We start from the raw sequence: 25,215 nt of genomic DNA on the forward strand, positions 1-25,215 counted from the left end.
CTTACCCCTATTTTCCTCAGAATTTCGAACATCTTGCCACATTTCACATCCATCCTCATTTTTCTTTTCCATTCTTCTGTATATTATTCTCGTAAGCAACTTCATTGTTCAGAATTGTGTGGATGACGTTTTTCCGAAAGTCAGATGGTGTGTCGCCAGACTCACACACTCTACACACACCAGCGTGAATAAAGCCGGCCGCGGTGGCCGAGCGGTTCTAGGCGCTTCAGTCCGTAACCGCGCGACTGCTACGGTCGAAGGTTTGAATCCTGCCTCGGGCATGGATTTGTGTAATGTCCTTAGGTTAGTTAGATTTAAGTAATTCTAAGTTCAAAGGGACTGATGACCTCAGAAGTTAAGTCTCATAGTGCTCAGAGCCATTTGAACCACCAACGTGAATATATGTTTTGTTGCCACTTCCGCCAATGATTTTAGAAATCCTGATGGAGTGTTATCTATCCCTTTTGCTTTATTTGATCTTAAGTCCTCCAAAGCCCTCTAAATTTCTGATTCTATTATTGGATGCCCTTTCTCTTCTACATTGACTCCTGTTTCTTCTTCTATCGTATTAGAGAAATCTTATCTCTCATGGAGGCCTTAAACGTACTCATTTCACCTCTCCGGTCTTTCCTCTGCATTTATTAGTGGAATTTCCGTTGCACTCCTAATGTTGCCACCCTTGCTTTTAATTTCACCGAAGGTTGTTTTTACTTTCCAATATATTGAGTCAGTTCTTCCGACAATCATTTCTTTTCCGGTTTCTTCACATTTTTCATGCAGCCATTTCGTTTTAGCTTCCACACGTTTCTTTCCTCAGCGACTCGTATTTCTGTATTTCTGAATTTCCCTGAACATTTTCATACTTTCTTCTTTCATCGATCAATTGGAGTATTTCTTCTGTTACCCATGGATTCTTCTCAGTTACCTTCTTTGTACCTATGTTTCTCTTTACAACTTCTGTAACTGCCCTTTTTAGAGATGTCTATTCCTCTTTAACTGCACTGCTTACTGTGCTATACTTTATTGCAGCCTTAGAGAATTTCAAGTGTATCTCGTTATTGCTTACTACTTTCGAATCCCACTTCTTTGCGTATTGATTCTTCCTGTGCTATATCTTAAACTTCAGCCTACTCTTTATCATTACCAGATTGTGATCTGAGTCTATATCTGCTCCTGGGTACGCCTTAGAATACAGTATCTAATTTCGGAATCTCTGTCTGATCATCATGTAATCTAGCTAAAATTTTCCCGTATCACTTTTCCAAGTATACCTCCTCCTCCTCTCTCGATTCTTGAACAGATTACTAGCTAAAATTTATTACAGAATTAGTCTTTCTCCCCACTCATTACTTGTCCCAAAGCCATGTCTTTCTGTAACATTTTCTTCTCCTCCTTCCCCTACAACTGCATTCCTGTCCCCCACGACTATTACATTTTCATCTCCCTTTACGTACTGTATTACCATTTCAATATCCTCATATGTTTTCTCTATCTCTTCATCTTCAGCTTGCGACGTCGGTATGTATACCTGAACTATCGTTCTCGGAGTTGGTTTGCTGTCGATGCTGATAAGAACAACACTATCACTGAAGTGTTCACAGAAACAAACTATCTGCCGTACCTTCCTATTCATAGCGATTTAAATAAAATGAATTACATTAAATTTCCTACAAAAAGATCTTGTACATTTTTTCTGTAGGACTAGTAGTCGCACGTAGCGAATGAGAGAATATGAAAACCTTGTACATGGAATTCGAAGGCACGTTGCATAAAACCCATGGGTAGGGCAGCTAACTCACCCTGTTTACGTACACGATAACCACCGTATCACACTTCCTTGGGGTACTCCACGAATTGGTGACTTCGCGAGTTCTGTTTGTAAGGACATCCTGAATACAGTAACGAACCTGGTCTGACACTTGGTAAGTTCGCTTTTTTTCCAGTATACTGACAGTATTAAACGCCTTCCTGAAGTCGAGGAAAACGATATCAGCCTTAGCGCCGATTTCTACGACTGAGTATGCATTACTACATCACACTAACGAAACTAAACTTTGAGTTCTAAATTATTTGCTCCATTTCTTGCAGACATTGTTCATAATAGGAATGTAGTTGCCGCTACTCGTAAGTTCCTTTCCACAGCCGTTAATTCCTTCTGACTAGAGTGAAATTTGTTGCTAAATATCTCGCATCGTTCGACTTCCTGCGTACTATGTCTTCTGCAAGTGCTTGTAATGGGAACAGAAAGAAGGTCAACAGCGATCTTAATGTCATCTGTCTATTTTATTGCGTCTCAGATCCTGATTTCAACTGACAGTCCAGCTATAGTCATTGCGTTGTAAGCAGTCATGTAAACTGACCGTAATTACAACGACATTTAATCCAATTTAACTCAGGCATTTACAAACATTAGTCCACTTGTCCATGTCTGTAATGGGTAATGCTCCTTCTTCGACTACCAGTCACGTAAATAGTAGCAACTTTACCGTGCACACATCCAGACGACTGCATACTGTTGTTTAATGTGGTATTACCAACGACACTGAGGCAGACTGCTCTATGTTACTGAACATACGCAATTTACAAACACGTGCCTCAAACGTATTGCTCATTCAAAACCCTAAAATAATTTTTCGTTTCCGACCATTCTTCTCTTATTTCAAAATACTCAGTTTACAGTCTTATTGTCTATAATTTGACGTTAAGGTTGTAGGCTCCCTATATCTTGTGGACTATTCTATTCACACAAGTTGAAAAATTATTTATGATACGAAATATATCACTAATTATAAGAAACAATTTTAACGGAAGTGTTCTGAATAAAAAGACTGGAAGAGCAAGATTACTCAAAAGTGCAACAGCATGGGAAAAATCACTTAACAGCGATGCTTTGCTGGACAATAAACAAGAATTGTGAACTGTTGGCTCCTTGCTTAACTATCTCAAAGCGTAAACCATGGCACCTAACTAGATTCTGTAGACTCCGAAAACTTGCCATAATATCAGTTTTTGTTTAACAACACGCAAATTTCTGCTGTATGACTAATATTAAAGTCGTTGGTCTCCGCCACCTGATGTTCCTCATCACGGTCATACTTAAGATCTGAAATCACTTACGACAGATAACTTAAAAGCGGAAGAATGTGCCCCTTATACACCCGATTCTAAGGATTGTATGACCTCGTTGATTAGTTTCATTCAAAATTATAGTATGGTTGCCATACCATATGGCACGTTTGTGACTCAGGAAAAAAATTAAACAAATTAACGAATGTCTGTAGGCAAATTAAATTAACTGAAGCTATAACTGAAAACGGAATCTAGCACACAACTCAGCCCTGATGGTTGTGCTCACACATTGAAAACAAGTAGCTTTAAATACTTCCCATAAAGTATGTGGAAATCGCATTATAATATTAATATTCCACATATAACAAATGAAAGGTGCCCAGACTAGAAGCATGCATTAACAAATCCTTATAACGAAGGAACCCGACATTTCATATTGGGTAAAAGCGCAATCGATAGAGAAACTCTTCAAGATGTGGTCGACTTCATTTCATAATTAGCGCTGACTTGCACGATGCATGTGTGCCAGTTACAGGGCACGCCTATCTGGACATGTTGGCGAGCTGTGCTGTTCCACACATGCCCCATGACGTCATTTTCGAGCAGGATGTTACCACGTTTCTCCATGAGACCTTTCCTGAGCGCTAGATCGAAAGGCGAAGTGAGGGGGTCCCATTTCCGGTCCCATTCTGTTCATCAGTGTGACTCAGAAAGATTTCAGTGCATGGGGGTTTATCAAGGACATTGTTCACAAAACAGAGATTCGAACCTCTTACATTTGCGACAACGGGTCTACGCCGCAGTAGAGGCCATAACATCAGTCATGCTTATGAACATGTGGCGAGAAGTGGAGTACCGTTTCGATATCTGTCGAGCTACAAACAGTGCCCACACTGAACTGTACCAACATGAATAAAAATGTTTGCTCTCCTGCGTACAGTGTTGGACAAAAAAAGTTATAAATCTTAGCAGGTACTGAAACACAAATAAACGTTTTTGTATGCCTCTAGCCTCTACACCCTCTACATAATTTAAACTAAGATAAATGCACTTGAGGTTTCTCATGCCTCTCACTGAAACGGACTGCGGATCACACATGCTATAGAACAATTGCTAAGTCGAATAACGACACACATTTAGCACACGAAATTACAAATCCGATAAAACTATAACATTCATTTGAGAACGAAACTAAAAGCAAAGTACACGGCGACATACATCTCACCATATTACTCTGAAGTGTGCTGCTCAAAAATCTCCCACGTTGTTCACTAGACAAACGTCCAAATAAATGGTTAACATGGCGAGCTGGAAACGGTGACAAGCAAAGAGTGAGCACGTCGTTCACACCGAAGACCAGCCAAGAACTAGAGTAGAACGCCTCATGTGCGGCGAGCTCACTAGGGTTAAAAATCTTTAGCATCCCAGAAGAGATCAGTTCCTTCCCGAACTAGCAAAGAGGCACTGCTCTCGCATTTGGCAGTCGACCCACTGGTCGATACCCTGACCAGACAAACGACAAACACAACGCGTATTCCAGATTCAGAAGGAATGAAGAGGAGCTCCATATTTACTGGCCACCTTCCATCGTTCCGTTTTGAGACAGTGAAACTAGGAGTGGACAGTTAACGATTTGTGTTTCGTGTTCAGTAATGTATCACTATTAAATTAATTTTCCCCCTGTTATTGTGCAATTACATAAGCTGGCTCTCCCTATCACTGTTCCACCCACATCGCGTTCCCCTTTAAAGTTGGTTCTTCTATTTGATGGTATATTTCACAAAGTTTGAAACGTCTTGTATAAGAACGACTCCGTAGGCGAAGCAGACAATAGAACAGACGGAAAGAATGTCTCCTCTTGTGCGCACGTAGCGAGGATATTTTGTCGTAGGATGGAGTGGCATGGTCGAAAACATAATAAACGTACGGCACACAAATATTCATCAACACATCACCAAGTATGGACTCTCGAGCAGAAATCCTATCAGAGCAGAGGACTGAAAGTGCCAATGATTGTTCGAACATATTTCTGAACTGTAGAGGAAATTAGCTATCATATATATGGAGAGTATGGTGGCGCAATGCTCTCTTACAAACTGCAGCTGTCTTTTAGGTCCAGCCCCAGAGATGGTACAGAATATTTAGACATTCTTGGAACTATATGGTGGAACTATATGGTAACAAGTCTTACGAGCAGATAAAATTGATGCGGTTGTAGATTTACTGAGATCAACGTTCTGTGATCATTGAAGGTAAATACGCCATCGTTTGCATTTCAGGAGGGTGTGCTCACCGTACTTGTCTTGGAATATCTGAAGATCATCACTTTTAAGTGATACTTGCAATGGGACGTATTACGAGAAAAGCAAGTGGCCTAGTACTGATCCCTGTGGAACCCCTGATACAGAAACTTACCATTGTTACATGTTAGAGATATATATGTTACCAGTATGTCACAAAATGGGCTGATAGTTTCGCAAGAACATCAACAAAAGTGGCAGTGTGGAAAGTTCTGTTCAGTTCTAAAAAGCACACAGTCATTACAGGACATTCGTCAATTTTCCCAGAACAGAAGTCAGTCTACAGCTTTTGTGAAGGCCTGATCATTATTCCTCTAGGAAATCACCAGAAAGAGACATCGAGTCTCTCACGACTGTAAGGTAAATTGTTCTTCTTTCATTATTGCATGAGATACTCTTGGGCAAAACCAGAAAGAAGTAATCAGGAGGACGTCGCTTCAAATCCCCATCTGGGTACCCAGGTTCAGGTTTTCTGTGATTTCCCTAAAATCGCTTAAGGCAAATGCCAGAATGGTTGTTTTGAAATGATATGACCGATTTCCTTCCAGATGCAGTCTAATTAATTAATTTATTTATTCATTTATTTATTATTGTGTTCCATAGATCCTTGATGCAAGTGTATCGCTAGGATGTAGAACATGTCAGCTACAGTAATAATCGTATTTAAATGGCTATGAGGCTTACAAACTAAATAATATATAAACAGATACATGAGGTTCAAGTGTTTGCACAACAACACAGGTTAAAGTAGTAATAATGATTACACAAACAAATTATGTGTCTTACATTCTAATACATATAAAAAGCATTCTGCCATTGCTACATAGTCAGTTCTTATAGGAATATTTTAAACATTAAACACATTGTACTAATTGTTATACACTCTCAAAAAATTTCTGTAAAGAATAGAAAGATCTATTCAAAAGATAAAGTTTCAGCTGTTTTCCGAGTTTAGTCATATTCCCAATGGTTGGTTAACATGAAATGGAAGTTTATTGTTTACTTTTATGCTTGAATAATCCACTCCTTTCTGTACACGCTGAGATTTTTTTATATCTTTGTGAAGATCATGTTTAATTCTTGTTTCGTGATCATGATATTCACTGTTTGTTTTATAAATTGTATGATCATTGTTCACACAGCACATTAGTGAAAAAATATACTGAGATATCATGGTGAGAATCGCGATTTGCTTGAATAAGTTCCTGCAAGAGCATCTGGGGTGAACTCTAGCTAGAATTCTGATGCTTCTTTTGTGTAGAATGAAGACTTTGTTTGCTTGTGACTGGTTGTCCCAAAATATGTCATATGTCATAAGCGAATGGAAATATTCTATGTATGCATCTTTAATTGTTTCCTAGTAACAAACAGATGAAATTGAGCTAATGGCAAACGCTGCGTCTTTCACATAGGTCGTTGATGTGAACTGACCAGTTTAGATTGTTGATCATGCATAATCCCATAAATTTGTGAGACTCTACTCTCAACATTTCTCTGTCACACATTTTATTTCAAGGTTTTCCTTTTTTTATTTGCTTTTTGAAACTGAATGAACTGAGGCTAGCTAACATTGAGTGACAGACCATTTGGAATGAACCAATCTAGAGCTCCTTTGAATGTAGGAGTTGGTTGACAAATGAGAAAAATGGGATGTTCAGTTGAAGTACCCATTTGGAATCCAAACTGATTTTTAATAAGGGTTTTACTTTTATTAAAATGATCCATGATTCTTTTGAACATTTATTTCTCTAGGATTTTAGAGCGACTTCCTAACAATAGAATTGGCGAGTAGTTGTAAACATCAGCTTCATCACCTTTTTTGAACAGTGATTCGACAATTTCGTATTTCAGTCTGTTAGGGACAGTACCTTGATTTATGGTCTCATTAAATATTTGACAGAGAACTTCATGAATCAATTTGCAGTAATGCTTCAGTACTCTGATAGATATGTTAACCACAACCAGTGAAATTTTTATTTTTCATTTGCCTTATTACCTTCTCAATCTCTTCGCTTGTAATGTAGGGCACATGCACCTCACTAATTTTGTTCTACACTGGTTTTTGTAGAAGGCTCACTGCTTTGACTCTAGACTCTTTACAACCAATTTGATCTGCTACTGTCAAAAAATGGTTATTGAAGATATTGTCAACTATATCAGCTTCATTTACTATGCTTCCATTTTGACACACTTCGATATTGTCTGTGTCTTCTGTAATTTTTCCTGTCTCCCTTTTGAAACCTTTCAAACAGTTTTTATTTTATTAATTGAATTTTTAATTTCAGATTTAATAAACATGCTCCTGAAATTTTTAAAGACACTCTTTAGGATGTTACAGCATAATTTGTAATGTTCCCAATTCTGAGGTTTGTTAGAATTTCTGAGTAAGACAAAGCATTCTCTGTTTTACAGGATGTTTTGACTTCCTTAGTGAGCAATTGTCTCCTATAATCACTCAGTTTGGTATTTTTTGAAATTCTCTTGGGAATTACAGCTTCAAAAAATGGTAACGAATTCATTCAGGAATATGTTAAATTTATCATTGACGTCTTTAGCGTCGTATACTGTGTCCCATTCTAACTGCTACAAATGTCTACTGAAGGCTTACAGATTCTCAATATTAATTAGTGTAAAAGCTCTATTGGTAAAACTACTCTTGTTAGCTGGTCTTACGTCAGATTTTAACAACTGACCATTATGGTCGGAAAGACCATTCAAGGTTCGTGTTACACACGTTATCAATTCCGTTATTTTCCACAAAAATACTGTCAATCAGACGTACGCAGCTCGTAGTCACCCTTGTGGGGATGTCAACAACTGTTCTCAGATTAAAAGAGCTCATTACATTTTAAAAATCTGTTCTATCATTACTACAGGAAATTTACATTTAAAACGTAAAGCGTGATTATTTCTTTGTTTTAAGAAAAAGTGCGAGTTAAAAGTGATTCTGTTTGCTTGAGGAATGTACTAATCTTTCTTGAGTGTGCTCAGTAAACAGTAATTACGTAAACAGGTGGAGTGTTAACGTGGAGTTCAATGCAGGACGCCTCAAAATGTTGATCGAAACAATAATATTTTATATCTGCAGCTTGTACACTATATTATGTTTAACATATATTATTACTCAACCTACATCCATTGTATTTCTAGTATAACAAGCTGCTAGGTTGTACTTATATAACACCACCATTTCAATCCTTTCCGTCAAATGATGGTCAGTAAAACATTATATATGGGCATTTTTATTGCATCATTGTCATTAATGCAGACAGACACCTGGCCCTGTTTGTTTCTTAGACCAATTCTATTCTGATGAAAAATACAAAGTTCGTCTTTTCCTAAACTCTTTGCTCTGACGTCACTATTTTGTTGTAAACTAAAATTAGAGATTACAGGCTGTGTACCTGCAGATTTTTGACTTAAATTAGTCCTGGAACTGAAGCTGGGTACCAAAAACCCTGTTGAGTTGTGAATTTCCTGGTTCTTGTGCTTCTTCTGCTTGCCTCTGTTATTGCTGATGATGGTGGAGACAGATCAGGTGGAGCAGGATCTTGCACTGCTGTAGATTGTGGAGGGACTAAGACTAATGAAGCGTCTTGAGCCCCTGATGGATGGTCAACCGTAGATGACCTCGCTGTCGATGGAGCGTTAAACGCTCATCCTTCCTTCCTTACTTTCTTCAGAAACAAATGCCTGTTAACATATATTCTGAAAAGAAGGTTGTTGAGATAGTGGCCCCTTATGTCTAAGATAGCCACCCATAGAACACCAATAGTCTTGCCACATTGTATACACGGGTTCTCTCGCAAGCACCGAAGTAAAGCAATATCAGGTCCGGTTAATACTCCGACAGGTAACCGCCTGAGATACAGGATGCGGTTGGCTTAGGACACATAAGTCTCCGAAGTTTTGTCCAATTGAAAAACATGCACCAGGACGTTGAGCCTTACTAAATTACTGTTACTATCTACAGGCCGTGTTCATACTCCTGCAGACTTTAAGGAATAACATCTCACGCGACCGGACCTGGCTATATCTACGTCTATATACATACTCCGTAGGCCATTGTACAGCATGTGGTGGAGTGTACGTCGTACCGATATTCTATACTACTGGCCATTAAAATTGCTACACTATGAAGATGACGTGCTACAGACGCGAAATTTAACCGACAGGAAGAAGATGCTGTGAGCATTCACACAAGGTTGGCGCCGGTGGCGACACCTACAACTTGCTGACATGAGGAAACTTTCCAAACGATTTCCCATACACAAACAGCAGTTGACCGGTGTTGCCTTGTGAACATGACTCCAGGTGTAGGCTCTAATAGTTCTTTATTTACGTGTTGTGAGGAGAAATGCGTACCATCACGTTTCCGACTTTGATAAAGGTCGGATTGTAGCCTATCGCGATTGCGGTTTATCGTATCGCGACATTGCTCCTCGCGTTGGTCGAGATCGAATGACTGTTATCAGAATATGGAATCGGTGGGTTCAGGAGGATAATACGGAACGCCGTGCTGGATCCCAACGGCCTCGTATCACTAGCAGTCGAGATGACAGGCATCTTATCCGCATGGCTGTAACGTGTCGTGCAGCCACGTCTCGATCCCTGAGTCAACAGATGGGGACGTTTGCAAGACAACAACCATCTCCACGAACAGTTCGGAGACCATGGTTGCGGTTACCCTTGACGCTGCATCACAGACAGGAGCGGCCTGCGATGGTGTACTCAACGACGAACCTGGGTGCACGAATGGCAAAACGTCATTTTTTCGGATGGATCCAGGTTCTGTTTACCGCATCATGATGGTCGCATCTGTGTTTGGTGACATCGCGGTGAACGCACATTGGAAGCGTGTATTCGTCATCGCCATACTGGCGTATCACCCGGCGTGATGGGATGGAGTGCCATTGGTTACACGTCTCGGTGACCTCTTGTTCGCATTGACGGCACTTTGAACAGTGGACGTTACATTTCAGATGTGTTGCGACCCGTGGCTCTACCCTTCTTTCTATCCCTGCGAAACCCTACATTCCAGCAGGATAATGCACGACCGCATGTTGCAGGTCCTGTACGGGCTTTTCTGGATACTCTGTTCGACTGCTGCCTTGACCAGCACATTCTCCAGATCTCTCACCAATTGAAAACGTCTGGTCAATGGTAGGCAACTAGCTCGTCACAATACGCCAGTCGCTACTATTGATGAACTGTGGTATCGTGTTGAAGCTGCATTGGCAGCTGTACCTGTTTACGCCATCCAAGCTCTGTTTGACTCAATGCCCAGGCGTATCAAGGCCGTTATTACGGCCAGAGGTGGTTGGTCTGGGTACTGATTTCTCAGGATCTATACACCCAAATTGCGTCAAAATGTAATCACATGTCAGTTCTAGTATAATATATTTGTCTAATGAATACCCTTTTATCATCTGCATTTCTTCTTGGTGTAGCAATTTCAATGGCCAGTAGTATATTTAAGTGATTATCACTGCAAGATCACAGGTTCGTGTATGAGCCAGGTAAGTCATTGCAAATATGAAATGCTGGTTGAAAGCTTGCAAACATGCGTGTATTGTCGTACAGATGCCAGATGTGAGTTTGTGGGACGGAGTTCAATGCCTGTTGCACTTGGTCGGTCAACACAGGAACGATTAATGCTCGTTGTGCACGGTGCTGAAGTAGTCCTCCGATGATGTCCCATATGTCCTAGATTGGAGACTAATCTGGTGATTGAGCAGGACACGCCAACATGTCAACATTCTATCGAGCATGTTGAGTTACGACAGTGATATGAAGGCAAGCGTTATCCAGTTGTAAAACATCCTCTGCATTGCCGTTGATGAATGGCAGCACAACAATCGAATCACCAGACTGATGAAGAAATTTGAGGTCGCGGTGCGTGGGATAACCACGAGAAAGCTCCTGCTGCCAAATGAAATCGCACCCCAGAACATAACTCCAGGTACAGGTTGTAATGGTTCTTTATTTACGTGATCATTACGGCACTCCAACCCCAGTTCTCGATACCAGTAATATCATACTACTTTTCTGCGAAGTAACAGACATATTTTTGTGACAATATTCACATTTGGTTTTATTGATGTATAGGTACTCCGTTGTATCGATGTATTACAGCGATATGGTTCTCGTGTGTATTCATTTCTGTGAGACTGTCATAGTCTTTGACTTATAACAGTTTTGGCGCGAATGCGCACAGAGCAGACTTTGTTTTACTTTGCAGAAGTTAAGTTGTTATTTTGCTTTGTAAAAGAACAGCCAAGTCTTGTGTTTTGTTAAAGTGGAAGTTAAATATATGAAGATTGATACAAAACTGTTTTCTTGATATGCGACAATTAAGAAGAAGTATATGTGTATTTACAAGAAGTTTAATAAAAATGTGGATCGTGAACACAAGGTCAAAATTATTTCTACCATACCATTGTTCTGATCTGGGATTGTTTGATCATCAAGAATTTCCTGAAAAACGCATTTGTTAGGTCTTCAAATATTGTTAAAATACAGATCTGGACCTTCTAGCAGTCGAAGTGGAATCGCCCTAGAATCAAAAGGATGAGCCATAACACTTCGACGAAATCTACGAGGGAATCCATTCAAGATAAGTGCCAAAATTAATGACTTTTTACAGTGACTTCATTATTTCCATTCTGACGATACCATCGACAGTCAGTAACTTTGTTGTTGCCCGATAAAGCGAACATATGCTGCGTGAGCAGCCTTATTAATCTGATTTCTAACCTACTTTGCAAGTGTTGGTATTGTTAGAAGGTCCAAGTCGGTTTCAAGCCCTCAACTGGCCTCTTAACGAACACACAGCTGTCATTGGCACCGAAACAGAACCAGCTTTCATCAGAAAACACAACATACTGCCACCCTGCCCTCCAGTGAGCTCTCGCTTGACACCACTTAAGCTGCAAACAGTGATGGTTCGGGGTCAGTGGAATACACACTACATGTAGTCTAGCTCGGAGCTGTCTTGGAACTAACCGATTTATCATAGTTCGTTGTGCTGTTCAAATTTCTGCTGCAACCAGTATGAAACGAGAAGTGAACTTCATCAGGAAAAAAGCATATACGATCGAGTATTTATGATTCTCAATGCAAGTAAAATAGTCCGTATCTCGAAAGGTACTTAATTCCAGGCAGACGTTTACAGGATCCTTTTATGGTTTTCACATTGTTAAGCACTCCTTATATCCTGGCGTCGATGATGTGAGGCTGACATTCGCCTCGCTGTATCCCCAATTTTTTGTGGACAGTGTACTTTCCAGCAAGTGTGACAGTTTGCCGGCTGTTTGCCACAGGGGCGTTCCTGGTGCCGTACTCGCTGATGCTGGTGTTCGGCGCCGTTCCGCTCTTCTACATGGAGCTCATCCTGGGCCAGTACAACCGCCAGGGGCCCATCAGCGTCTGGAGGATCTGCCCGCTCTTCAAGGGTGAGTACCGGCGAGCTAACCTACAACTCTCATACAGATTATTAGTCGCCTCTGAGACACCTTATGAGCAAGGCGTATCACGTACAAAATAACCACTGTGTACAGTGTCATAATGTGCACAAAAAGGAAGCATGTTACACGTGTGCTGGATGCCAGCGTGGACCCACTTGAAGCAGCACGAAGAAAACCCCCGTGTTACCGAACGGGTCGGCACGCAGTCGCAGCTAGGTTGCAGCATCGACGCCAGGGGTCAGGAGTCGGCTGGCTAGCCAAAATGGACAGGACACACTTTTTCCCATTTTGGCACGGCTGGTGGCCAAATCGCTACATTGCGGGAACAACAGTCCACACACACCATCTTGTCTGCACTCTTTCTCAAACGATTTTAAAGTAACTATTCGGAAAAAAATGCATCTTGTAACATTTCAAAACTCTGTGGCGAACGGCGTGCCTTTTCGTCAATTATGATGAATACTGTGATATTTCGAGGTTAGTAACCCAATGTCGAAATTCTAATAGACTACAATGAAAAATTCGAGTCTCTATGACTTTTTATTGGAGGTATGTTAGATCACACACTTCTGTGTATCAGACGTAGCTAAGACAGGGAATTTGTCTTTACATTTAGATAGAGATCTATAAGTACCTCCAATCTCAAGATAATGGATTTAAGTAGTACCCCAGAAGCTGTTTTTAATCAAATTACGTGCTTATGGAATAGCTTCTCAATTATGTGACTGGATACGCGATTTCCTGTCAGGGAGGTCACAGTTCATAGTAAATGGCGGCAAGTCATCGAGAAAACAGGAGTGATTTCCGGCGTTCCCCAAGGTTTTGTTATAGGTCCTCTGCTGTTTCTTGTCTATATAAACGATTAGATTGTTTGCAAACGATGCTGTCGTTTATTGTCTAGTAAAGTCATCAGAAGATAAAAACCAACTGCAAAAAGATTTAGATAAGATATCTGTACAGTGATAGAATTGGCAATTGACCCTACATAACGAAAACTGTGAGGTCATCCACATAAGTGCAAAAAGAAATCCGTTATACTTCGGTTACATGACAAATCAATCAAATCTAGAGACCGTAATTTCAACTAAATACCTACAAATTACCACTACAAACGCTCTGAATCGGAAAGAGTACACAAAAAATGTTGCGGGGAAGGCGAACCAAGCAAGGCGTTTTATGGGCGGAACATTTAAAAGATGCAACAGATCTACTAAAGAGACAGTTTACACTACACTTGTGCGTCCTCTTTTGCAGTACTGCTCCGCGGTGTGGAATCATTACTAGATAAGACTAACGGAGTACATCGAGAAAGTTTAAAGAAGGGTGGAACGTTTTGTATTATCGAGAAATAGGGGACAGAGTGTTATGAACATGATACAAGATTTGGGGCGGACATTATGAAAACAAGGGCGTAAGGGCGTTTCTCGTTGTGGTGGGATCTTCTCACGAAATTTCAGTCACCAAATTTCTCCGGCGGATGTGAAAATAATTTGTCAACGCCAACCTACATGGTGAGAAACGATCATAATAAAATAAGGAAATCAGAGCTCTCGCGGAAAGATAGATGTTTTCGTTTTTCCCGCGCACTGTTAGAGTGTGGAATAATAGAGTTAGTGCGAACGTGGTTCGATGAACCCTCCACTAAGTACTTAATTGTTAATTACAGAGTAGCCATATAGATGTAGTGCACACACACATGCGTAGATCAAAATGAGCGTGGACTATTCATAACATCCATCTTATCTCAACAATCATTCCAGTTATCGAAATAAGTTTTTGACAAATGATTCCAAGTAATGAAAAGAATGGTTTTTAGTTTTTTTTGTTTGGTTTTGTTTTTTTGACCATAGGTAACTGGTATGGGTTAGCACCAACACTAGTAGAAGAAATTACAGAAGACCAATCGATAAATTGAAGAGTGGAGGATGGTCATAAACATCTGGTTGCCTACGAGTTTCTTAGATACGGAGAAAACCTCGGGCTGGTGAAGGATTCCGAATATTTTGGGAAACCCAAGGAAACTTAATTGTAGATGTGAAATGTAGTTCTCCCAAATGCGAGTCCAGTTTGTCTCCTCAGTATCAGCTCACTCGGTCGTCGAAACACTGTATGAGAACCGATAGGCAGTGAAACTGGAATGTTCATGATTCGTTTACTGTCGATCCGGAGACCAACTTAATTAATGTCGACATGAAATTAAGCTTCGCTGCTAGGCTGCGCGGAATTGCCAGCGAAATAGTACGTAAATGAACTGCTCTGTTTCCTCCAAGAAACTGTCATCAGTAGTATAAAGGTCACCACAGATCTCTGTTTAGCAAGAGATGAAAGTGAACAGCAAGGCAACTGTCAGCACCGCCTGACCACCGACCGATACCACACGGGGACAGTGGTGAGAGGTACGTGAACCTCTTCCTGGTGATGCCTTCTGCAGGTTTCCGATAAAGTATGACAGAGGTGATCTGTTGCTCTGTGACAGAGACAGCTGATAATTTTAGTAGTAAGTTTAAGTGTTGCACCTACAAGCTACACTTCTTTTAGCAAACTTAGGCATGGCCTGGTGGGGACACAGCGACCTTTGTAATTAATATTCAAACCAGAGGAAGAGTCTGTTAACGGAGCACAAAAATGCGAATAAGTTCCTTTTTATTTAAAAGACTGACTGAAATGTGGGCTATCAGCTGCCTCATTCTACCTTTCTCAGCACCTTTAAGAATTTTGGCATGCAAACCTGTTCGTGCTCTTTTTAGCGTGCAACTCACCTCTAACTCCCACAAGCTTGCCTAACTGTAATTCACTCAAAACCATTCATTAGCCCATCGCTGTAAGCCGCTCATGCCCATTCTCATTCACTCATTCAGCCCAATTTTTCGTCATTATCTCTTTGTGTCTTTCTAACCGTCGCTGCGTCACAACCACAGTCTCCTTCGTTCTGTCCTACTGTTAGTGTCTTCTCTCACTGACAGTCTCCATGCTCTCTCTCTTACTGCTACTATCTTATTCATTCTTTCCAACTACTACTGTCTTTTCTCACTGTCACTATCTCTCTCTTCCTCGTTGACATTGCCATAGACTGTTTCTCATTATCAGTGGCTCTCACCACATCCACTTTTTCCTTCTCTTTATTCCTCTCCCACTGGAATTGTCACCTTCACTCTCTTCCTAGCACTGTTCTATCACTGTCAACTATGTTCCACTGCCACTGTTTCCATCTGTTTCTCTCACACTGCCATTGTCTCCTTCGCTCTTGCTGTAGCACAACTACTGTCTACTATCTTCCAGTATTTATTACTTTTCCACATCTTTTCCACTTTCACTGTCTCCTCCTCTCTCATCACACAAAAGCGCAAATATTTTTGCATGCTAAAATTTTTGGGAAAATTTTTAAAGGTTTTGTGGAAAGAGGAATGAGGCACCTGGTACACCACTTCTGTCAGAGTCTTTTAAGTAAAAGGGAACATAATTGCTACTTTTTTGTGCTCCGATAGGAGCATTTTACCTTCGATTCCTCCTTTTCCCTGCTGCAACAGAGAATGACCCTCATTTGGAAAGAAACGCATTGATGAGTAAAATTTTGGTCGTTTTCTTATGTGAAGTTGAAATAACGCAAAACTAATTTTACATCTCAGACGGGATTTTATGTGCAAAAAGATTTGCATGAGCTTCAGCACCTCAGCATTTAGTACTCAGAACCCTTGAGATGGCAACGAAGACACATTACAACATATTTCCACGTTCTACGTCACTTTATGAACTACGTTTCCACTTCACACCGGACTTCAAGTGCCATTTTCTATGTATAGGCTGCTTGGAATCTGCAGCGCTGTTTTGATACAAAGAAATGGTAAAAAACGCTTGTTTTAGATTTTATGAGGAACCTCCTATGAACTAAGCATGCCTCCATAAGCCCCTTGACGCCCGTAGTGGCCCACAGCAAACAAAAAGAACCAACCGATTTGCTCCATTTGCCTAAGCTGAAGGAAGCGTGTAGTATTCATACTTGTATCCTGTACTGTGAGATACTGACTCTAAGACGATCTGTCTGGGTGTACAAATGGTTCTAGCCCAATAGCTATCCAAAACATTTGACCCTGTCTTTCCGTCGCTAGTAGATCCCGAGGTATGAGTCCCGGAAAAATCACTTTTCACGCGCAGTGTTTTGGGAACATATTGGTAAGCAAGTCGTTGCATGCGTACCGATAACACAGCCGAACGTTCAATAAAGTAGTGTGTTTGCACTTTATTCACAGCCCACCTGTACTGCGTAAGCAGATTTACTACAGGGGACTGTTCAATGATCGTACATACGATGATTCATCGGACTCCAAGTGCACTGGTGTGAAAGCTGTTCAATGTTTCCAGATGTAATAAAATGAAAGTATGAAGTTTCAGTTTACTAGATACATTGATTACTAGATGAACTTGTTTTAAAAGAAAAATTACTGAATATTATTTAAAGATTATTGCTGAGAAGAGTATAAATTTTTTGAATGTTATATGACGTTACTGATGTGTCAGCACAGCAAGGAATTCAACTTTTACACAACGACACGAGCTCAGCACAACAGGCTGTGGGGTGGTAGGACTGGACCAAGTGACACATCAGGCAATCACCATCGACAGCTGCACTGAACGTTTATTTGGCACATTTAAACAAGACAAATAACAAGTAAAACCATCAACACATTTTTAAAATAACCTTTTAGGTGACAGCAAGTTACTTCAAAATTTAAACATTCATAAACCACGGCGTTTATGGCCTATTACACATTTAGTGAAATGAGTTAAAAATTATTTACTCAAAAACTATGATCAAGCTGAAGAACAATTTACTAAAATTTAACGAGGAAATGTAGTCTTTCGTTACTGCAGTGACTGGTATTACCAAAAGTAATTCAGAGTACAGGCAACAACAAATCAGGTAGCATGGCACATAACCACGTTACTTAAATGGCAGGCACCCTGCAATGTAGGACATAAAATATAAAATTTCATGTGACCAAGCAACCTCGTGGGATTCAACAAACTACGCCCAGAAGCGGACGCACGCCCACTCAGCTGTATCCAATATAGGCTCGGCATGGACCCCCAAACGGGAGCAGCAACGGTCACGAATAGGCACGAAAAATCCTACAACTAGTGGGTATCTACAACGGACTCAAATCTGCCTTAAGTAACTAGAAACACAAAAATTCATTACGGCACATCATCTGTAGAACTAATCAACCTATTAATGAACATGAGCTAAGCAGTACAAATATATTATCTTATGTGGGTAAGGCCAATTATACAATAAGCCACGTGCGAACTAGATACACGGCCAGCCGGCACGCTCGGGCAAAGCGGGCGGAAAATACACAATAGCACAAGCAGGACGCAACCCAGGACCCCGCACCCGCTACCCCAGTCAAACAGCAGAAGTACCGATAAAACGAAATCAAATGCAAGTAACTAACGCGCAGGCTAACGGTATATCGAGACCCCCCCCCCCCCCCCCCCGACGCAAAACACATGGCGACTTATAGCAAATAGCCACACTTAAATTTGTGATTAATCAGAATTAATTCTCATATCCACATACTGTCATTGAAGGAATTCTTGTACTTTCATTAATAGAATCAATTTCAAACTATTTAAACACACAGTAACAACTGGTCTCTCAGTAACTTGTAATAATTTATGAAACTGCTCATTTAGAGTTAGACACGTGTCTCTCAGACACACCACCGCTTCAGATAGAAACGTAACAGTAATGTTCTTGCAATTCGCGACAAAATACATCCAGGGAAAATTTTATCCATGTATACCTGTAGCAACTGGCCAGCTGAACTCCGTCGTGTGATACAAATACAATAACCAGGTGGCACTTAGACAAGCACCAGCCACACTGTTTTCAATGGCAGTTAAAACTGACAATAGCAATCTACAAGCAGAATGTATCAACACTCCAGGCCCTAGTAAATGTTAATCATCACATCACTTACAGCTCTCACTAGAACCTTGCGTACTAAGCAAGTTGAAATCAACACATTCGAGGACACACTCAGTAGGAGCAGCATCGGCTGGCCAAGAAAATGAAGTCAACAGCACTGAACCCAGTAGTCGATTCCGGCCACAATTTACTGCACAAGCAAGGCCCTCATCCTCTTGCTTGTTCGACGAAGCCAGCCGCCATAGATCCCGGTGCGAGGAGATATGCATGAAGTTAAATACACCAACGGCTTCCCAGAAACGTGACTGCTTCCACGCCGGCCATATTTCCTAAGGCGCCGTCATCCAGGTAAACATCCCCTTTTAGATGTGCTCTTCCTGCTGCCTCGCACGGCGCCTGCACTGTCCGCCATACTTCTCGAACGACGTTACTGTAGGCGTCCCACAGCAGAATCCCCGCTACTTGCTAGAGCTTACCCCTCGCTCCCCGATCGGCCCGGTAGGTGGCGCCACCGCGCGCTCTGCGCACACCACCGGAAAGATGACCCTTACCGGCGGAGGGAATATCGCTGATCGAGCCACACGGCTCAGTTACCTTCTCTCTTCTTCTTAATATACAATGTTTTAGTCTTTTAACGTCCACAAGAAAGAAAATTATGCCACAATCCTTAACACTATTTCCTTAAGTCTATTTTTTTTAGAAGAAACCAATATCTCCCTTTCATAAAAATTCATTAAGCCTGTCGGTGTTCTGCGTGAAATCGAAAACTCCGCTTCCAAGTTTAATTCTCTCTGCTTCATCTGCTCCAGCCTTCTGGTAATTACTACACTGAGGGGGAAACGTGATGAGATACGTACTAATATTGTGTCGGACTTCCTTTTTCCCGATGTAATGCAACAACTCGACGTGGCATAGACCGAAAAAGTGTTTGGAAGTCCCGTGAAGAAATACTGAGCCATGCTGTCTCTATAGCCGTTAATAATTGCGAAAGTGTTGTCACTGCACGTTTTTGTGCACGAATTCAGCTCTCGATTATGTGCCAAATGAGTTCGATGTATTTCATGTCTATCTTGGTGGCCAAATCATTCACTCGCATTTTCCAGAATGTTCTTCAAAGTAAACGAGAGCAACTGTGGCCCCGTCACATGGCGCATTGCCATCCATAAAAATTCGATAGTTCTTTGGGAACATGAAGTGCATGAATGGTTGCAAATGGTCTCCAAGTACCCGAACATAACAATTTCCGGTCAATGATCGGTTCAGTTGGACAAGAGTGTCCAGTCCATTTCGTGTAAACAGAACCCACACAACTCTGGAACCACCAACAGCTCAGCCGGCCGCTGTGGCCCAGCGGTTCTAGGCGCTTCAGTCCGGAACCGCGCTGCTACTACGGTCGCAAGTTCGAATCCTGACTCGGGCATGGATGTGTGTGATGTCCTTAGGTTAGTTAGGTTTAAGTAGTTCTAAGTCTAGGGGACTGGTGACCTCCGATGTTAAGTCCCATAGTGCGTAGAGCCGTTTTTGAACCACCAGCTTACACAGTGCCTTGTTGACGCACCCAAGCACCAGTGCCTTGTTGACAACTTGGGTCAATGCCTTCGTGGGACCTGTGCCACATGCCACACTAGAACCGTCAGCTGTTACCAAATAAAAGAGGGACTCAACTGACCAGGCCACGGTTGCCCAGTGGTCGAGGGTCCAACCGATATGGTCAAGAGCCCAGGAGAGGCGCTGCTGGCGATATCGTGCTGTTAGCAAGGGCTCTTGCATAGGTCGTCTGCTGCCGTAGCTCATTAACGCCCAATTTCGCCTCACTGTACTAACGGATGCGTTCGTCGTACCTCTCAGTTTGATTTCTGTTACTTGTCTGTTAGCACTGACAACTCTACGCAAACACCGCTATTCTCGGTCATTATATGAAAGCTGTCGGCCGCTGCGTTGACCGTGGTGAGCGATAATGACTGGGATTTGGTATTCCGGTCACATTCTTGACACTGTTGATCTCACAATATTGAATTCCCTAACGAATTCCGAAATGGAATATTCCATTCTTCTAGCTCTAAATATCATTCCGCATTCAATGTCTGTTAATTCCCGTCATGCGGACATAATCACGTCGGACATCTTTTCACACGAATCACCTGAATACAAATGACAGCTCCCCCAGTTCGATGCCCTCCTATACCTTGTGTACACGATACTACCATCATCTGTTTTGTGCAATCGGTATACCATGACTTTCGTAGCTCTGTGTATTACCTTCTCGCGTGTCTGTTTTATCACATTGTTCACAGAATGCATGTCCATCGTCTAGTTCAAAATGGTTCAAATGGCTCTGAGCACTATGGGACTTAACATCTATGGTCATCAGTCACCTAGAATTTAGAACTACTTAAACCTAACTAACCTAAGGACATCACACAACACCCAGCCATCACGAGGCAGAGAAAATCCCTAACCCCGCCGGGAATCGAACCCGGAAACCCGGGCGTGGGAAGCGAGAACGCTACCGCACGACCACGAGATGCGGGCCCCATCGTCTAGTGAAAGCATGCCAGTGCAGTTACATATCAAAGAAAAATGAATTTTAGAAACTTATTTATAATATTTCAGGATATTCACTCATAACTCTTTCCTATTACGTTATAAACTACGCTGCAGGAAAAAAAGAAAGGAAATTTACGCTGGATCTAGGTATGTGAGGACAAAGTAAGTCTTGATAGCTGGTCGGATGTACGGCCAAAGCAAAGAATACATAAAATCAGACTAGAACCGGGAGAGACGAAATTCCTGGCCATGAGATCTCTGCCAGTATCAAACATGGGTCTTAATTTCAGGAAGAAATTTCTATGAATGTATGTATGGAGCACACCATTGTATGGTTGCGAATCATGGACCGTGAGGAAACCTAAACAGGAGAGAATCGAAGCATTTGATATTTGGTGCTACAGAAGAATCTTGAGAATATAAATAACAAATAAGGAGGTTCTCCACAGCTTCCGCAAAGAAAGAGATAAATGGAAGATATTGACGAGAAGACGAGAAAGAATGTCAGGACACCTGTTAAGAAATCAAGGAATAAATACCGCCGTACTAGAGGGAGCACAGTGGAATTTGGATTACATCAGCGAATGACTAAGAAAAAGCACGGTAGAGGAAGTTCCCCCGTCTGATTGGTAACGTGTCGTATCGATGTATATAAACCATGTCCTAACATAATGTTCTATAACACCTTGTCGAACATCTACATCCACACGTACACTGAAGCGCCAAAGAAACTGATATAGGCATGCATACTCAAATACATAGGTAAGGCCGGCCGGAGTGGCCGAGCGGCTCTGGCGCTACAGTCTGGAAACGCGCGACAGCTACGGTCGCAGATTCGAATACTTCCTTGGGCATGGATGTGTGAGATGTCCTTAGGTTAGTTAGATTTAAGTAGTTCTAAGTTCCAGAGGACTGATGACCTCAGCAGTTAAGTCCCATAGTGCTCAGAGCCATTTGAACCATTTTGAACATAGATAAGTAAATTGGCAAAACACGGCGCTGCAATCGGCAATGCCTATATAAGACAACAAGGGTCTGTCGCAGTTGTTATACTGATTACTGCTGCGACAATGGCAGGTTATCAAAATTTAAGTGAGTTTGAACGTGGTGTTATAGACGGGGCACGAGCGATGAGAGACAGCATCTCCCAGGTAGCGATGAAGTGGGGATTTTCCCGTACGATGATTTCACGAGTGTACCGTGAGTATCAAGAATCTGGTAAAACATCAAATCTCCGACATCGCTGCTGCCGGAATAAAGCCTACAAGAAAGGTAACAACGACGACGGAATAGAATCGTTCAACGTGGCAGAAGTGCAAGCCTTCCGCAAATTGCTGCAGATTTCAATGCTGGGCCATCAACTAGTGGCAGTGTGCGAACCATTCTACGAAACATCATCGATATGGGCTTTCGGAGCCAAGGCCCACTCTTGTACCCTTGATGACTGCACGACACAAAGCTTTACGCCTCGCCTCGGCCCGTCAACACCCACATTGGACTGTTGATGACTGGAAACATGTTGCCTGGTCGGACGAGTTTCGTTTCAAATTGTATCAAGCGAATGCGCGTGTATGAGTATGGAGACAATCTCATGAACCCATGGATCCTGCATATTAGCAGGGGCCAGTTCAAGCTGGTGGAGATTTTGTAATGGTGTGGGGCGTGCGCAGTTGGAGTGATATGGGAACCCTGATACGTCTGGATACGACTCTGACAGGTGACACGTACGTAAGCATCCTGTTTGATCACCTACGTCCTTTCATTTCCATTGTGCATTCCGATAGACTTCGGAGACTCCAACAGTACAATGCGACACCCCACACGTCCAGAATTGTTACAGAGTGGCTCCAGGGACACTCTTCCGAGTTTAAACACTTCCACTGGGCACCAGACTCCACAGACAGGAACATTATTAAGCATATCTGGGATATCTTGCAACGTGCTCTTCAGAAGTGATTTCCTCCCCCTCGTAATGTTAAGGATTTATGGACAACCACACAGGATTCATGGTGTCAGTTCCCTCCAGCACTACTCCAGACTTAAGTCGAGTCCATGTCACGTCTTGTTGCGGCACTTCTGCGTACTCCCGGGGGCCGTACACGATATTAGGCAAGTGTACCAGTTTCTTTGGCTCTTCAGTGTATTTCCATACTCCGCTAGACACCTTATGGAGCGCTTTAGTGGGTAGTTCACGTACCGCTGTCCCTTTCCCAATTTCCCGATCCAACAACGAATGGTATGCGGAAAGATCTACGGTTAGCCAGCTACCGCGTAAGCTCAGATCTCTCTAATTGTACTTGTATACGAGCGATACATTCTTCCAGTTACGTATGCCTCAGAATTTTAACATTAAACCATATTATGACGCACAGCTCATCTCTTGCATCCGTGAGAATCTTCTTGATGCTTTCGCGCTTATTAAATAGAAGAACCTGCTTCGAAACGCGCTGATCTCCTTTCGATCTCCCCTGTTTTCTCTGTCAGTCTTACCTGGTATGGATGTCAGACTGACGAGCAATATTCAGTATCGCTCGAACGAGGTTTTTGTACGTCACCTTCATCGTGAACTGAGTACATTACCTGAGATTTCTTCCGATGAAAGTCAGTTTGGCATTTGCCCCATCCACTATTAGCTCTGTGTGGTCCTTCCATTTTAAGTCGTTCTGTACCCATACTCCCATGTATTTAATGGGTGTGGTTGCTTCCAATGGTTGTCCCGCAGCTGCGTAAACCTAAATAAGGACCTTTCTGCCATCCGTAGGCAACACGGTAAGATCTTTTATGTCGAAGGTCAACATATCCCTGCACCAATCGTCTATCCTCTGAAGGCTTACTACAATTCGATATAATTTTGCGTTGCGACTTCTCTGTCAGCATCATCCGTTAAAAACTCATGGAATTCCCAACGTTGCCGATTAGGCCATTTACATATTATAATAATTTACATATAATGTCCCAGCCATGAACCATGGACCTTGCCGTTGGTGGGGAGGCTTGCGTGCCTCAACGATACAGATAGCCGTACTGTGGGTGCAACCACAACGGAGGGCTATATGTTGAGAGGCCAGACAAACGTTTGGTTCCTGAAGAGGGGCAGCAGCCTTTTTGTAGTTGCAGGAGCAACAGTCTGGATTATTGACTGATCTGGCCTTGTAACACTAACCAAAATCGGCCATGCTGTTTTGGTTCTGAGAACGGCTGAAAGCAAGGGGAAACTACAGCCGTAATTTTTCCCGAGGGCATGCAGCTTTACTGTATGGTTAAATGATGATGGCGCCATCTTGGGTAAAATAGTCCGGAGGTAAAATAGTCCCCCAATCGAATCTCCGGGCGGGGACTACTCAAGAGGACATCGTTATCAGGAGAAAGAAAACTGGCATTCTACGGATCGGAGCGTGGAATGTCAAATCCCTTAATCGGGCAGGTAGGCTAGAAAATTTAAAAAGGGAAATGGACAGGTTAAAGCTAGATATAGTGGGAATTTGTGAAGTTCGGTGGCAGGAGGAACAAGACTTTTGGTCAGGTGAATACAGGGTTATAAATACAAAATCAAATAGGGGTAATGCAGGATTAGGTTTAATAATGAATAAAAAAATAGGAGTGCGGGTAAGTTACTACAAACAGCATGGCGAACGCATTAATGTTGCCAAGATAGACACGAAGCCCACGCCTACTACAGTAGTACAATTTTATATGCCAACTAGCTCTGCAGATGATGAAGAAGTTGATGAAATGTATGATGAGATAAAAGAAATAATTCAGGTGGTGAAGGGAGATGAAAATTTAATAGTCATGGGTGACTGGAATTCGACTGTAGGGAAAGGAAGAGAAGGAAACGTAGTAGGTGAATATGGATTGGGGCTAAGAAATGAAAGAGGAAGCCGCCTGGTAGAATTTTGCACAA

At 42.0% G+C, this 25,215-nt stretch overlaps 1 protein-coding gene across 1 annotated transcript in view; it reads left to right on the forward strand.

Moving 5' to 3' along the window:
• LOC124802742 (sodium-dependent noradrenaline transporter-like) overlaps nt 1-25,215 on the forward strand; it is a 423,112-nt gene that overhangs the window by 65,038 nt on the left and 332,859 nt on the right. Inside the window, exon 2 of the mRNA XM_047263726.1 lies at nt 12,692-12,823. Coding sequence (XP_047119682.1) covers nt 12,718-12,823 — 106 coding nt within the window. The 5' untranslated portion in view covers nt 12,692-12,717. The remainder of the gene's footprint in view (nt 1-12,691; nt 12,824-25,215) is intronic.

Source organism: Schistocerca piceifrons, chromosome 6, assembly GCF_021461385.2.
Source record: "Schistocerca piceifrons isolate TAMUIC-IGC-003096 chromosome 6, iqSchPice1.1, whole genome shotgun sequence".
Taxonomy (NCBI): Eukaryota; Metazoa; Arthropoda; class Insecta; order Orthoptera; family Acrididae; genus Schistocerca; species Schistocerca piceifrons.